The sequence below is a fragment of the Aythya marila genome (assembly GCF_965140915.1).
Source record: "Aythya marila genome assembly, chromosome: 2".
Classification (NCBI taxonomy): Eukaryota; Metazoa; Chordata; class Aves; order Anseriformes; family Anatidae; genus Aythya; species Aythya marila.
The window spans coordinates 15,860,281-15,876,109 of record NC_139043.1 but is presented as its reverse complement, the minus strand read 5'-3'; the positions used below and the strand labels follow the sequence as shown (position 1 = coordinate 15,876,109).

Below are 15,829 nucleotides of genomic sequence, written 5' to 3'. Positions count from 1 at the left end.
AGCTTTTCAGGAGCTGGTAGAGCTTCAAGGTGTAGGCCCCATGGGGCCAGCTGTATGGATGTCTGATACAAAGCATGCAAACTCATACTGGGAGATGTAATGGGTATGTGAAGCATTGCTGTAGTACGCAGCTGATCTGAAGTAAGGGGCATGTCTTTAAAATCAGTGTTTGTTGGAACAGTCAGAGCCTGTAAGTGGTTCCTAGACAGTTTACAAGAAACGGAAGCAGTGTGTAGCTGTTTGCAGGCATTATCCACAAATCATCAATCATTCCTGAAAACTGCTAATTGGAAAAAATAAGTGTATTAGTTTTGTGATACTCCGGTTTCTGGAAATAGTACTGAATGTGTCAGATAGCTCTGTTTGTACATGGGATTATTTAAGTAGCTCACTCCATATTTGCTGGAGAAACACTGTCCCAGTCTTTACCTGTCTTCAAATAATGAGTACTATGTGGTACTGCTTCCTTTTAAAATTTAATTTCTTTACCCATGGAATATCTCTGTGGTTCAACCAATTCCTGCTGGAGTCGTGTGGAATCTGTATTTTGGAACAAATGTTGTCCTTACGTGCATTTCTTCTAAATACAGAATTTGAAAAAAAGCTGAACAAAAACTTCCTCAAATATATTAAGTTGGTGGGTGTGTGGTTTGTTTGGTTTTGTTTTTAATACTCGCTCTTCTTTTTGTGAAATGTAATATTTCAGCTGGAAAAGAAAAAAAGGAAATCCTGGGGCCTGAAGCTCAGACAGATGAAGTAGGATGTACAGGTATTTGTTTGTTAATCTGAGTCCCTTAATAATAAAGTGCTATTGAATTTTGGCTAGGTTAAGTATCCCTGTGAAAGCCTTGAAGATTTTCCCACCTCTTTATAAATCACTTTGCTCTTAAAAACGTAAAGCTTTACCTTGTGAGTGCTGTTTTAGCCAGCTAAGTCCAGGTCTCCTCACCCTAGAGGGGCAGCAGAGCAGTGCCTCCACAGCAGCTTGTGTGCTAACAGCTTCAGCAACAAGAGCAAAAGGAAGTATAACACTGATGTTAGATGTAGAATACAGCTACAGCTCAATAGATAGCGTTTTAAACCTAATTAGGAGTATAATAAAATAAATCCAAGCTAGTGATTTTCTTTTAAACTCCTCTATTTTTACCGATTATGCAGAAAGCAAAATAAAATTTGGATCTTCAGGTTCAAGATCAAAACCAGACAGATGCCTTGTCGTTTTGTTATATTCTGCTTTGGTAATGTTGAAAAAAAATTAATATATAACCTCTCCAGTTTCTTAAGATTTTTATGCATCATTTTAAAGCCCTTAACACTAAGGAGTTTGATATTATCAGGGTAAGCCTTATTTACAAAAAAAGGTAGATGTGTTAGACTAGTTTCACTCATTTTTGTTTGCAATAAAAGCAGGTCTTCTCAAAAAAAGTACAGAGAAGTACCGTATAGTACATTAGTCTAAACATGAGAAAGACTGTCTTGTCTAATAAAATGATTGTGTCAAATTGCAAATTGAGTATGAGACTTCACACCGAGAAATGAACCATAAAACTTCTCCTTCCTATTAAAAATATACCTCACATTTTTAACAGTGGAGGAAATCTGTCATGATTTAGTGTGTCACAGACAGCTCTTGCAGAATGTTCCACAATGGTAAAAGTCTCTATGAAAAATGTATTTAGGCAAACATGTGCTGGCAAATATTTATTGTACAACGCATGAAGTAACATATTTAATGTATTATTTGTTAACTTCGAAATAAAGGTTTTTAAATAAATTGTTCATTGATTTTTTTCCTTAAGTTTTTAATTGGAAAATCTTGAAGAATGTTAACTCGATCTGAAACCTGTATGACACCCATTTCCAGCTCCAGAGAGCAAGCCACTCAAAGTTCAGGTTTGGTGTGTTTTAGCCAGCCAAATTGTTATGCAGAATTTGAACATCCTCTGGGCTTGCACTAATGAACAGGTCTTAAAGTAACATTAAAAAATATGACTTGAAGGCAACAAATTGACTTTTTCAAATGTAGGAGCCGAGACTTTAAGGCTGTATTTCAAACTACAAGGACTAAATTGTGATTAATATTGCATTCAAGAATTTTAAGGAAGTTGAAGGGAGATAAATGTAAAATGATGAAAATATAGTGAAGTAAAGAAACCAACTGTATTTTCAGTCAGTTTTTTAAATATTGTTCTGCCACTGTTTCTCTGTTTTAAAACTTGGCATATTCCTATATCTTAAGGAGCTTGACCTATACTAGTATTTGTAAAGAGCTTTGTAATCCATGGATAGAGGGCGATTTCGAAATGTGAATTATTGAATCTCATACATGTTCTTTTTAAAGTCTTCATTTGACATCTTGTATGTTGTTTTTTTACTTTTAGTAAAAGAAGATGAATGTGATTCTGATGCAGAAAATGAGCAAAACCATGACCCTAACGTTGAAGAATTCCTTCAACAAGAAGATACAGCTGTTATTTACCCTGAAGCACCTGAGGAGGACCAGAGACAAGGCACACCAGAAGCTAGTGGTCAGGATGAAAATGGTAAATGTGCCACGAGCTCAGTTCTTTCAGAATAAGTTGTACTAAGTACTTGACCCCGAAGTTCTGTTGTCTTTCAAAATACAACAACGCATACACACATAGCTTTTGAAAAAACATATAATAAAATTTTAGTTAAATATAATCATAGAATGGCTTGATTGGAAAGGACCTTAAAGATCATCCAGTTCCAGCCCCCTGCCATGGTCAGGGACACCTCCCACCAGACAATGTTGCCCAAAGCCCCATCCAGCCTGGCCTTGAACACCTCCAGGGATGGGGCATCCACAGCTTCTCTGGGCAACCTGTGCCAGTGCCTCACCACTCTCTTAAGTGAAGAATTTTCTTCTAACCTCTAATCTAAATCTCTCCTCTTTTAGTTTAAAACCATCCCCCCTTGTCCTATCATCTGCCCAAGTAACAAGTTGCTCTCCATCTTCTTTAAGTATTGAAAACCTGCAATAAGGTCTCCCCAAAGCCTTCTCTTCTTCAGGCTGAACATCTCCAGCTCTCTCAGCCTTTCTTCATAAAAGTCCTCCAGCCCTGTGATCATCCTTGTGGCCCTCCTCTGAACCTACTCCACATCCTTCTTGTGCAGGACTCCAAGTGAGGCCTCCCAAGGGCAGAGCAGAGGGGCACAAGCACTTCCCTTGCCCTGCTGCCACCCCTCTGTTGATGCAGCCCAGAGTGCAGTTGCCCTTCTGAGCTGCGAACTGCAAATACTGATGAGGTGATGGGATCGTCATGCAAAAAAAAACACTACAGCTTGATTTTGTGAAACTAGACATGCACTATGATTCAGTAGTATGGGTACCTAAATGGTAATAATCTTCAGTAATTGGAAATAAAAATGAAGCTTTCATAAATCCATTCAGTAACATTATATGAAAGAACAGAGCAAACATTTATTAAATGCAATGAGTCTGAATCAAGAGAGGATAGTTTTATGTAAGAATAATTTAGGGGGAGATATAACATGTTTCTTTTCATTTTATATTTCTCAACAAAATGCCCAAAAGAATGTACTAGATAGAAGTTCTTTTATTAGATAATTGGTCTATGACAGAATTTGTTGGATTTTTTTTTCCTTAAAAGACAGCAACAGACAAAAAAGAAATACTGCTTATACAAAAATATTTCTGTGAAATAAGGCAATTGCCTGTTGTTATGCTTCTTAATGGAAGCCCGTTACAAAATACTGACTTTCAAGTAGACTTTGAAAATATTGTTTCATATTGGAATAGGAAGTTTTTATTTTATTATGACTTTTCTTTGCTCTTAGGTAACTGTCCAAGCTTTATAATTCTATATGGTACAAATCAATGCTCTATATTTTGTTATTTTTAAATAATAAGGATAACTAATAACCAGTAGTGTTTTAGATTTAGAAAAAGAAAAAATATCTACTTAAAGAAATTTTAATGCTTAAAATGTGCTTCTGAATGAGATGTCAAGAGAGACTACGTTTATTTCTTCATCATGAAACACATACTTGAAGACAAATCCTGTTCAGATTGGTTTTGCATTCTGCACTGCTTTTTGACATGGTCAGTTTTCATAATCTGTGAAAACTCCAGAGTTTTAATCAGATTGTGTTCCTTTAGTGAGTGTATTTAGGATTTTCAAAAGAAAATAATACCCTACATAAAGGATTTAGAGATGTTGTGTTCCAGTTGTTTCAAAAAATGTACACGTTTGAACATAAAAACATTATAGTGGCTGTGTTACTGTACTTGAGTCTAAGGGAGAGCAATGAAAGGGACAATACTAACAAATTTATTCTGTTCTTTCAGAGAGTTTATGGTAGAAGAGATTCTAGAAAAGAAAAAAAAATAATTTAAAATATTTAGTAAATTTAGGCTGTGTACCTGCCTACTTATATACAGAAGCAGAACATGAATTTCTAATAATTTGTGTTTTACTTTTGAGGTTTTGCAAAATTCAAATAAGATACATGCTCAACAGTAGCATCTTAAAATTATAATTTAATTAATTTAAAATTTTAATCTCTGGTTGCAGTGGCACAGATTGTCAAGTTAGCTTTACAGACTTGCAATATGATTTCCATGTAATCATTAAAAATACAAATTTATATTAATAATTTAAATTGTACCTACCTAAGTAGGTTTACAGGAAACTGTTCTGAAAATCAAGATGCTGAACAATGTTGGTCAAAGTTTTAATTATTTGGAAGAGAAAATGCCAAAAAATGTCTTGATACTTGCTAAAGATTTACGCTTCAAAGCCAGGAGACTGGACAAGTGAAGTCACAGAGAATTGGAGTCCTTGGTAATGGGCTTTGCAAAACCATTGCCATTTCAACATTTGCTCCAATGGAAACAGAATTTAACACACTTTTGACGTTTCCCCTGATTTGGATCTATGTTGGATCTATTCTTTATATTGTGTGAATGGAGTTGTAGATGGAAAAAAATCAATTGAAGGGAAGCATACTATATCCACACATATGGGGATGTGCTCGTTTTTGGAAAACGTACCAAATCTGGGAAAACAAGAAACTTAAACGGCTAGAACTACACCAAAGTAAAAACAGTGAAATGTGAGCGTTACCTAGCCCGTTCTCATAAGGAATGAAAAAGATCCTGTATGACAGAGAAGGTGTTATTTTTAAGTACTAATGAAAACTGGTGTGACTCTTCCTTTTTTTGTTTTGCAAGACCAATTGCAGTAAAAATAAAGTCAGTAAATTCCACACAAACAAAAGGAATTGCCACTTTATAGAGCATATAATCAATCTATGGAAATAACTGCTGGAAGAGGTCATGAAGATAAATAATTCAGAAGTACTTTAGAAACTACTGGTTAATTTTAGGAGTATTAATAATGCTTATAGTTCAGCAACTTAAAATGACAATCTGTACAAATTTGCACCTCATGCTTCAGATCACAAAATGATAATCTGTGAGGACGTTCCACCTTCCCCTCCTGCTCTCACTTATCACAGTGGATAGGTGAATCAACACAAAATTTGTTTTCCCTTGAAGCATGGAAGGTTAGGATGGTCATTAGAGGATACCACACCTTATAAATAGTGCAGCAAGTACAGCAAACCCTGCTTTTAGGTAAGCACATTTTCATTAATCTGTGAAGTAAGATGTAAAGTAAGAATCTCTGAGAAAAAAACAATTCTAATGTAGAATCAGTTACTATATATGAGGCATAAACATATGCCTGGTAAGAAGAGCTGGAGTTAAAATTTCATAAATGGTGACTTCTCAGAAATATTCTTGTCGAATTACTATTCAGCTTTAATTTGATTTCACTTTTTACTGTACTGACACAGAAGTAACTTCATGAAAGCCAGAAGAGTAAAATCCATAGGTTGTATTGAAATCATATTTATGGCATCACATTTGATAGCTCTGTCACTTATCCCCTTCTCCTGCAGACCATATGTCCTACTACCAGGTGCATATCTGTGTATAACTGTAAGATTATAGACCATGTTTCTATTCTCCTTCCTCTTACAATTTTGTGTTAAGAGAAAAAAATTGTTCTCTGCAGGATGCAAATACTGTTTATTCCTTAGGAACTGAAACTGGATGGCCATTAAATGTTTTAGTGCTAGACATAACTTGTAAACATGATTTCAGGGTTGCCAGTGATTGGGCTGGCCAGGTCTACAAAGATTACTGGATCTTCAACTACGTTTTACAATTTTCAGAGTACTTTTTAATCCGAAGTACATGTGCAGAAGCTCTGGTGCTGTGTAGCAAAGTCCGACAGACTTAGGGACAGAGGTGTGGCTCGGCTGGGTGTCATTGTGCTGACGTCCTCCACAGCACACTGGGACAGCTGTATCATGCTGCAGTTAGAAATGTAATACCTGTGGAAAATATATAAACGGTCATTATTCCTTTTCTAAAACAGATGGAGCTTCCTAGCAGCTGCGTGTTTTTTTACAATTACAATCAGCTTAGGTAAATTCAGAGCAAACAGTTTATTTAAGTACGGTGTGTTCTCTCTCCTGTGTAGGAACGCCCGATGCATTTTCCCAACTGCTCACCTGCCCATATTGTGATAGAGGGTACAAGCGTTTTACCTCTCTGAAGGAACACATCAAGTACCGCCATGAAAAGAACGAAGATAACTTCAGCTGCTCCCTGTGCAGTTACACCTTCGCCTACAGAACCCAGCTGGACCGCCACATGACGTCGCACAAGTCGGGACGAGATCAGGTAAGTGCCACGGGGCTGGAGGACTTGCTGCCTTCTGCAGCAGCGCCGTGAGCTGGTGTGTGAGCAGAGATATCTGCACAGAGCATGTCAGATATTCGACTCAGAGTATTCGCTGGCTGGCGTCCCAATCCTGGAGCATTTACTGAAGCTTGCTGATGAAGTCAGACTTTCTCCCCTGCTATCAGAGGATGAGATGTGAATTCCTGTGCTTTCATTCATCTACGCAGTATAATTGGGTTTGAATTTTAGTATGTTTTTTTTAGTGCTTCATTGTATTTACAGGTGATTAGGTTTTTCTGTTCATCGCCTCACATTACATAAGAGTCATGACTCAAATTTAATCTCACATCTTTAGTGAAATACTTATATTTTTCTTCCATATATCCTGTTTGGCCAATTCAAAATCGAGTGTAGCCATTTTTGCCCTGAAGAAACAATCCATTGTGTTGATTCATTTGTCTGAACTGTGAGATACAATTTCTAAATATGGCCCATGCTATAAGACAATATACAAAAAATTGTTCGTGCATAAATTACAGCGTTTCGACACTAAATAAAGCAATAGAAAGGGCTAAAAATATTCTGAGCTTGTTTTCTCTGGTTCACTGGTTAACCCAAGGGCATGGTTCCTTGAACTGCCCTGGTGAGCTGGCTTCCTCATTACTACTGAGAGACCTGAGGTTTCCTTTCCCTTCCCTTCCCTTCCCTTCCCTTCCCTTCCCTTCCCTTCCCTTCCCTTCCCTTCCCTTCCCTTCCCTTCCCTTCCCTTCCCTTCCCTTCCCTTCCCTTCCCTTCCCTTCCCTTCCCTTCCCTTCCCTTCCCTTCCCTTCCCTTCCCTTCCCTTCCCTTCCCGAAAGCTGTAACATCCAATAGAAAAAAGGAGATGCTCTTTTACGTATTGCTAACCCCTGTTCAACGAGCTATTACTAAGTCAAAGAGTTCAACAAGGTTAAAACTGTAGTGTCCTTCTTTATATCTGAGCGAATACATTCAGGAGAAGTTTTTACAAAAAGTAAGGGCGGTCTAGTGGCAAGGGTTTTACTGTTTCACAGGGTTTGGAATAACCTCGCCAGTGTGTTCTGGCAGGGCAGCTCTTGTTTAATCACAAGTATTTCCCCTGAACAATCCATTTCTGCCATGCTCTCTTATTGGCTTGGCTTCCACTTTAAAGCTACTATCATCTTATATACAGCTTACAATTCTGACTAAAATATATGAGAGCTTTTTGTAAAGTCTCATTGCTGTAAGCTACCACTTTTATTTTACATTTTTTTCAAACCAGAAGCCCAAAAGTAGAAGAATGAAGTACTTGGGAGGACTTCCCATTTTTGCATATAGTTTGGAAGAAAAGAGAAAAAATATCGAGGGAATAAACAATCTCAGAAGAATTGCTAGAAAAGGAAACATTGTGTTGCTGCAGGAAATGTTTGGTATTTTAATGGGCTTATGCTTCTGAAGGACATGACTGCATTTGATAAGCAGGAATATTGTTTCTGTGAAGTATCTGGAACTTGGTATTCACCAGGTTAAATGTGATTTTCTAGAGCCATAGCCAGAACTACAGCAGTGCAGATACTTGGTTAATTTGAAATGCTTACTTGTTTATGTTATTGTCACAATGTTGTCATGTCATCAGATTTGCTGCATGCACACAGTTACATCGTTTGTGTAATGGAAAATTGAATTTTATCTGTAGTAAAGTATAGGCAACGTGGCCATGGATCTTCTACAGCAACATCTTCAAAACTTAGCGTTTCCTGTTCTTCCTTATTCATAAAGGACGTACCTGAAAGCATGTGACAGCATGTGACAGTTTTATAACTGGCAGCAGTGAGCAAAGATAATTTCTAGTGTAGTGGAGGCAGCGGAAGAGGTAGGTGCAGGCTGTGCCTTCCTCTGAGGAAGGGGCAAACATGCCAGGCTTTCTGGCTGCTTCTGCTCCAGCGGAGAGCTGAGCACTGATCCTGCACCTTCTCCTCCACCCCCCTCTCCTCTGTGTCCCCAGCTTTCCTCGTACTGCTGTGCACTTGCTCTGGCACCAGCTAAGGGTTAGGAGGCAGCAGTGGTGGCTGTGTATCACCTGCTTTCACGTCTGATGCCCCAAAGAGACGCAGCATGGATAAATGCTTCCTGTGTTTCGTTTTTCTTCTCATCAATCTACAAAGCACCCAGAGCTAGTCTGTTAAAATTTCATATTGCCGTGAACACAGCTGACAAATGACCATTCTAGAAGATCATTACCAAATCGTCTGTGAAAGACCACCAATTTAGCTGTGACTCCTATTTTCCAAACAACTTTTCAGGAGTCCCGTTAATGCTTTCCTTTCTCTAGTGTGAAGAGAGTGGACTTGTGTCCAAAGCACAGTAAATATTTGATGCAGAGCTCTGTTAGTGGCTACTTACAGACCTTAAGGACGATGTTTCTTCTTTCAGTCCTAAAAGAAATGCAGAGGATTATGGTCTGAATGCTGAGGTTAAGTCTTAATGAACAGGAAACAGCAGTTAAGTACAGTGCATTAAACAATATATCACACATCGGAGGCACAAAAAGATAGATTTAACACTACTGGAAGAGGAAAAACATTTGAATCTCAGAAAATGAAGGTGGAAGTATCACAGATGGTACTTCAGAGAAGATTCATGATTTCTCAGTTAGTTCTAAAGAAGATTCTGCAGTGTACCTCTTGAGGATATCCCAGATTTAAAATAAATAAAAAAAGCACAGGAGGAACAGTGATAAGAGAAAGCTGAATAAAGAATGACAAACACAAGAAGGTAAGGCAGCACAGATGGAAATGCTACCTAGCAGAAGGCTCAAAGCATTGAAAGCAGCTTACAGCTGTAACCAGGAAAACAGAAAGACTCGTTACAAATTTGGTAAAAGAAACGTGAGCTTCCATGCCAGGGAAGCAGCACATTGAATTTTAAAGACTGGAGCAGAAATATTTTTGACAGCTTGAATACGTGCAGTAATATTTAGTATTAGTATGTATGTAGTCCAGCATCTGCAGTAGCTGTTTGCATGCTGAGATCCTTTAACTTGCCTAATCTCAAGTCAAACAGCAGTAACTGATTCTCTGCAAGCTTAAGTAAATCCTGACACGGTTCCCCAGGCTCGGTGAAGCTGGGTCATTACAGCACAGTGAGTCAGCCACAGTCTTCTAGAGCATCATCTCCAACGTACATAGTGAAACAAAGCTCGGAAGATGTGTGGACTAGCAAAAGACAGCTGACAAACCTGGGAACAGGGGTCTAATCAGGGTAAATCGGAGTGGAGACCTCAAGGCAGAGACTTGGAGAAGGCTGAAAGGAGAGGACACGGAGGTGGAGCTGAGCAGGATCTGCTGAGAGGTGAAAACTGCAGCTTAAACAAATGCTTATCCCGAGAGAAGCGCAGAATTAGAGTACTTGGAAACAATTTAGATTATCTTGTTTCAATTTGTCTTTGGTTAGCATCTGTATCATGTAAAGTAGGACAGGGTACGGAACAGGGGGCTTGAACATTTGGACAGCACACCTCAGAGTCCTCACACTCCTCAGCCAGCAAACTCTCGCAGCTAAACGTTCCCAAAACCATCGCTCATAAATCATGGCAGGAGCACCACCCTGCCTTCCTATCCATCTCCCCCTTCTCCAGCAGAGCTCTTGGCCCCCAGCAGGCTCTCAGGGAGCAGTCCCAGGGCTGGGTGGGCAGAGGAGCCCCTCTGCAGCCTCCCGCAGGGGAGGTGAATGCGCATCAGCTGCTGCCTGCTGGCTGCCCGCGCGCAGGCTGTTCCCCAGGGTATGTGAATAGCTCTGCTAATGAGTTTATGAAAATACTCGCCCAAGGTCTGCAGCTGCATCCAAACGGTGGTAGGGCACCTCTGCAAAGTTAGCTCCGCTTAGAAAGGAGCTGCTGCTGTTTTAAAGAGACAATTGGTTGGAAAAAGCACTCCGATTGCTCTGCTTCGTGTTGGCAATCAAGCAGCTCCAAGGCCTAAATCACATGCAGTTGTTGTCTTGAAAAATGCACATTCACAGATTCATAAAGTTTGTAAAAAAATTAACTTGAGCATATATACATTACATACATATATACATATTTCACATATACAGTCCATAGACTTACCTGCCTTTCTCTGCTTTTGTTTTTTTCCTAAGGTATAATGAAAAAGCTATATTAAAAGTAATTTGATTAAAATTTGAAAGTGCTTGACAATAAATGCTCCCAAAAGGCAAAATATAACAAAAATAATTACACAGCTTCAATGCGAACAGTGAAGAAATGTGATGTTGTGTACTTGGGAAATCTCTCGATATTTATTTTAATTGAGTTTTTTGCATTTATTTTGAGAATTAATTGTGACTGAGAGTGCCTTTGTTGTCATTGAGCCATCTTCTCTTGAGCAATCCTGTGGCACCATTACATAAAGGAATCCAAGGCCAACAGTAAGCACTGGAAGCATGTAAATGGAAAAATCAAGTCACCTGATTAAACTTTAAACAGGCTTTTATATGCTTTAATGTTTCTCTATTCTGTGTGACATATTCTGTGGTTGGTGGGCTTGGGGTTTTTTTTGTTTTTTTGCTTTCACAAATTGAATTAGCATAGATCTTGGAAGTTCTTACTCATATACAAGCTTCACCTGAACTTAGGAGAAGGGGCAAATACTTTTTTTCTTTTTACTGTACCAGATTTATTCTGAAGATACACATGGTTCAGTTTTAACCTGACTTCTGATTTGTTTCTTTTTCATGCATAACACATACCACCTTCAGTCTCTTAAAATTATGATTGATTATTTTCAGTTTTGTATTGCATTTTCTCTGTTACAATGTGAAAACACGAGTTTTTTTCCAATATGCTGTTCTGTGCAATAATGTTAATTTTTTCTTACAGAGACATGTGACGCAGTCCAGCGGTAATCGAAAATTCAAGTGCACTGAATGTGGAAAAGCTTTTAAATATAAACATCATCTAAAGGAGCACCTACGAATCCACAGTGGTAAATAAATCAAGCATTGAATTATGTACTAATGTTACCATTCCTACATTTTATAGCTTTGATGAGATATCAGCCTTGTCAGTCCAAGTTTAAAATACGGGTGTTTGTTTTTTTTTCCTCTGCGATTCTGCACCTACTGACTGCAGCCTTCAGCTGTGTGCAGAAAATAAGTAGGATAACTCAAGAGGATTTACAGTTGCAGCTTGAGCTCTGACACTTAAGGAAAACTTCACTTGTGACAGAAGAAATGGGGGCATCCTTCCAGTCCTTTTCACTGGTCTGGTTTTTCTCAGTGGTTGCAGACCACTCTGCATGTTATGAGCCTTGCTAGAAAATTTTAGTTGATAACAATCAGGACATAACAACTGTGCTTCCTCCTGTGGCTGTGATTTTCATCATTCCACAATGGTGATGTTAAAATAGCCTTAAGACACAGGTCTGAAATTGTGATACACTGTCACAACAGTTTCAATTTGTAATAAATTAACATGTAGTATCGTGTATTAATATTCATTATGTTATATAATAAGTATACTCTGGTCACTCAGAAGAGCTTCTTATTTTCTCTCTTTAACCCAAATGTACCCAATAACAGTAAGTCTGAAAACAGGGTGTTAGGCCATCTTTTCCCTCCTTATTGGTTGCTCGGCCATAATAATAGCAATTAAGAGCACCTTACTCAGAAGTCTTCCCTCAGCAAACATCAAATTCATTTCATTTCCACAGAGTACTGGCATCTATGTCTGTGCATGGGAAAGCTTCAGCCAACGCAGTTTTCATTCTGAAGAAAGCCAGCTGTTCTGGCTCTTTCCTTTTCCTCTGTAACACATATACCCTGAAAAGTCAACTCTGTGGGTGTAACGATTGCATATTTGTATGCATCTTCCTGACCATTTAACCTGATACTCATCTCTGAAGGCAAACAGACATTGGTCTTATGCCTCGTTCTGGTTTCCCTTTACCTAAACTTTGCTTGTTTATATTCAGCTGATGAGCATTACAGGAAAATACAGATATTTTGTATTTGTATTTGCTGCAGTAAAATGCAGCTCCTTATTTAATTATGATTTACATTTTTGCCATTTGTGTTTTTCTTTGGTTAAACATATTCTGCTTTTTTTTTCCATTCTGAATTGTTTAATGCTGCTTCTGACATTAGTAGTATTGCTGCTGGAATGGAGTTTAATGAAATCTGCAAGTATCGTGTAGACTCATTCATGTCATATGTAGGCAGTTACTGGGAAATACCAGAATGTATCATGGTCATGTGGGTGCCATCCTTTGTCTACTACTTGACCACAGTTGAACTTATCAGAGACCCTAGAATCAGAGCTAGAGATGACATAATAGCTTTTGGTGTTCAGTTCACTGTAAAGGATTTTTTTCTGTAGGACTCTTTGAGAGCTAATTTTGGTGTATTCTTTTCTGTTTACTGTGCTTGATAAAGTTGCACCGTAACCTGATGAAACATTGCATGCACTTTTTTCTTCTTTTTTTTTTCTTTCTTTTTTTTATCTTTAGGAGAGAAGCCATATGAGTGCCCAAACTGCAAGAAACGTTTTTCCCATTCTGGTTCATACAGCTCACACATAAGCAGTAAGAAGTGTATTGGTTTGATGCCCGTGAATGGTCGAGCTCGGACAGGGCTCAAGACGTCTCAGTGCTCCTCCCCTTCCCTTTCTGCATCACCCGGTAGCCCAGCAAGACCACAGATACGACAAAAGATGGAAAACAAACCCTTGCAAGAGCAACTTCCTGTTAACCAAATTAAAACTGAACCTGTGGATTATGAATTCAAGCCCATAGTGGTTGCTTCAGGAATTAATTGTTCGACCCCTTTGCAGAATGGGGTTTTTAGTGGTGGTAGCCCATTGCAGGCAACCAGTTCTCCTCAGGGTGTGGTGCAAGCTGTTGTTCTACCAACAGTAGGTCTGGTGTCTCCCATAAGCATCAACTTAAGTGACATTCAAAATGTACTTAAAGTGGCAGTGGATGGTAATGTAATAAGGCAAGTATTGGAAAACAATCACGCTAGTCTTGCATCCAAAGAACAAGAAACAATCAGCAATGCATCTATACAACAAGCTGGCCATTCCCTCATTTCAGCTATCAGTCTTCCTTTGGTTGACCAAGATGGGACAACCAAAATTATCATCAACTACAGCTTGGAGCAGCCAAGCCAACTTCAGGTTGTTCCACAAAATCTAAAAAAAGAACACTCTGTTCCTGCAAACAGTTGCAAAAATGAAAAATTACCAGAAGATCTTACGGTGAAGTCTGAGAAAGATAAGAACTTTGAAGGAGAGACCAATGATAGCACTTGTCTTCTTTGTGATGACTGTCCAGGAGATCTTAATGCACTTCAAGAATTAAAGCACTATGAAACGAAAAATCCTCCTCAGCTTCCTCAATCCAGTGAAACAGAAGCTGAGAAGCCTGACTCCCCTGCCCCATCAGAAACTGGGGAGAACAACTTGTCTCCTGGTCAGCCACCTTTAAAGAACCTTTTATCGCTCCTAAAAGCGTATTATGCATTAAATGCACAACCAAGCGCAGAAGAGCTTTCAAAAATAGCCGATTCAGTAAACCTACCACTGGATGTGGTAAAAAAGTGGTTTGAAAAAATGCAAGCTGGACAAATTTCTGTGCAGTCTTCTGGACCATCTTCTCCCGAACAAGCTAAAGTAAGCAGCCCCGCAGATAACGATGATCAAGCAGCAACTACAAATGTGAGTGAACCCCAGAACAGTACGAGTAATTCAGAAAATCCGGCCGATAAAACAAAATCTCAGACTTCATCAGGGGGATCAACTCTGAATGGTTCACGCAGTAGCACGCCATCCCCATCGCCACTAAACCTTTCTTCATCACGAAATTCACAGGGTTATACGTACACGGCAGAGGGTGTACAAGAAGAGCCACAAATTGAACCTCTTGACCTTTCGCTACCAAAGCAACATGGAGAACTATTGGAAAGATCTACCATAACTAGTGTTTACCAGAACAGTGTTTATTCTGTCCAAGAAGAACCTTTGAACTTAACTTGTGCAAAAAAAGAACCACAAAAGGACAACAGTATTACAGACTCTGATCCTATTGTAAATGTAATCCCACCAAGTGCCAATCCCATAAATATTGCTATACCTACAGTCACTGCCCAGTTACCTACAATTGTTGCCATTGCTGACCAGAACAGTGTTCCATGCTTGAGAGCTCTCGCTGCCAATAAGCAAACCATTTTGATTCCCCAGGTGGCTTATACGTACTCTACTACAGTTAGTCCTGCAGTTCAGGAAACACCACCAAAACAGACCCAACAAGCCAATGGAAGTCAGGTACTGAAGTCTATGTGTTCCTCTGCACTGTATGTGATGTGTTCATTCTGTACCCGTACTAAACTAATAGAAAAATGTTAAATTAAATAAAATGTAAACACAAACTGTCCCGTTTATTCGGTTTGACTGTTAACAGGTAACAGACGTCACCATTAACACCTTTGCAAAGCTAGTCAGCTCGGTCAGCTGGAGTCTAGACTGACAGCTGCAGTCTAGTTCTGTGCATGGACAAGTCAATTCCTCACTAAATTGTGCCATTCAGAAGTGTCTTCTTGAACAGTAGTGCTCAGTATTTTAAAGACAGTTTAGTTCTCCTGATCAAAAACCGAGGTAAAGCCGTGGCTTAGATTCCTTATCTCCTCTTTCCCCACATCCAAAAAATAAACCATTTGTAAGTTCTCGCTATTCTTTTCACTCTGCTGTGCTTTCTTAGCTTGCAGAGTAGCTGAATTCATCCTTCACAATAATGGCACTTTAAACAAAATTCCGAAGCATTTTCAAATGGAAGTAGGGTAGGTATTACCTTCGTCGTGCACCACTCCTGTACCCTGATCGGTTCCTCCCTGGGTACCTCTAGATGTGATCTAACCAGGGTTAGATTTTGGGCTGAGAGATACCAATGTATATGGAGGTAGAGACAGAGCAGAACTGAACTGACTTACATAGAGACTTAGCATTTCTAATTAAATCTTAGAAATTGGCCATTCAGCATTTTATACAGGTTGCTGTATAGCCAGAGACTGGGGAGCCACGAAGATTGACAGGGCTGC

The 15,829-nt window shown here is 39.0% G+C and overlaps 1 protein-coding gene across 2 annotated transcripts in view; it reads left to right on the top strand.

Annotated features, from left to right (window-relative positions):
* Nucleotides 1-15,829, top strand: part of ZEB1 (zinc finger E-box binding homeobox 1) — a 126,002-nt gene that overhangs the window by 101,447 nt on the left and 8,726 nt on the right. The window contains exons 3-7 of one of the 2 annotated variants that reach the window (XM_082752155.1): nt 707-769; nt 2,382-2,543; nt 6,537-6,739; nt 11,619-11,724; nt 13,246-15,059. In XM_082752155.1, coding sequence (XP_082608281.1) covers nt 707-769; nt 2,382-2,543; nt 6,537-6,739; nt 11,619-11,724; nt 13,246-15,059 — 2,348 coding nt within the window. The remainder of the gene's footprint in view (nt 1-706; nt 770-2,381; nt 2,544-6,536; nt 6,740-11,618; nt 11,725-13,245; nt 15,060-15,829) is intronic. The other variant, XM_082752156.1, reaches the window with a different exon arrangement.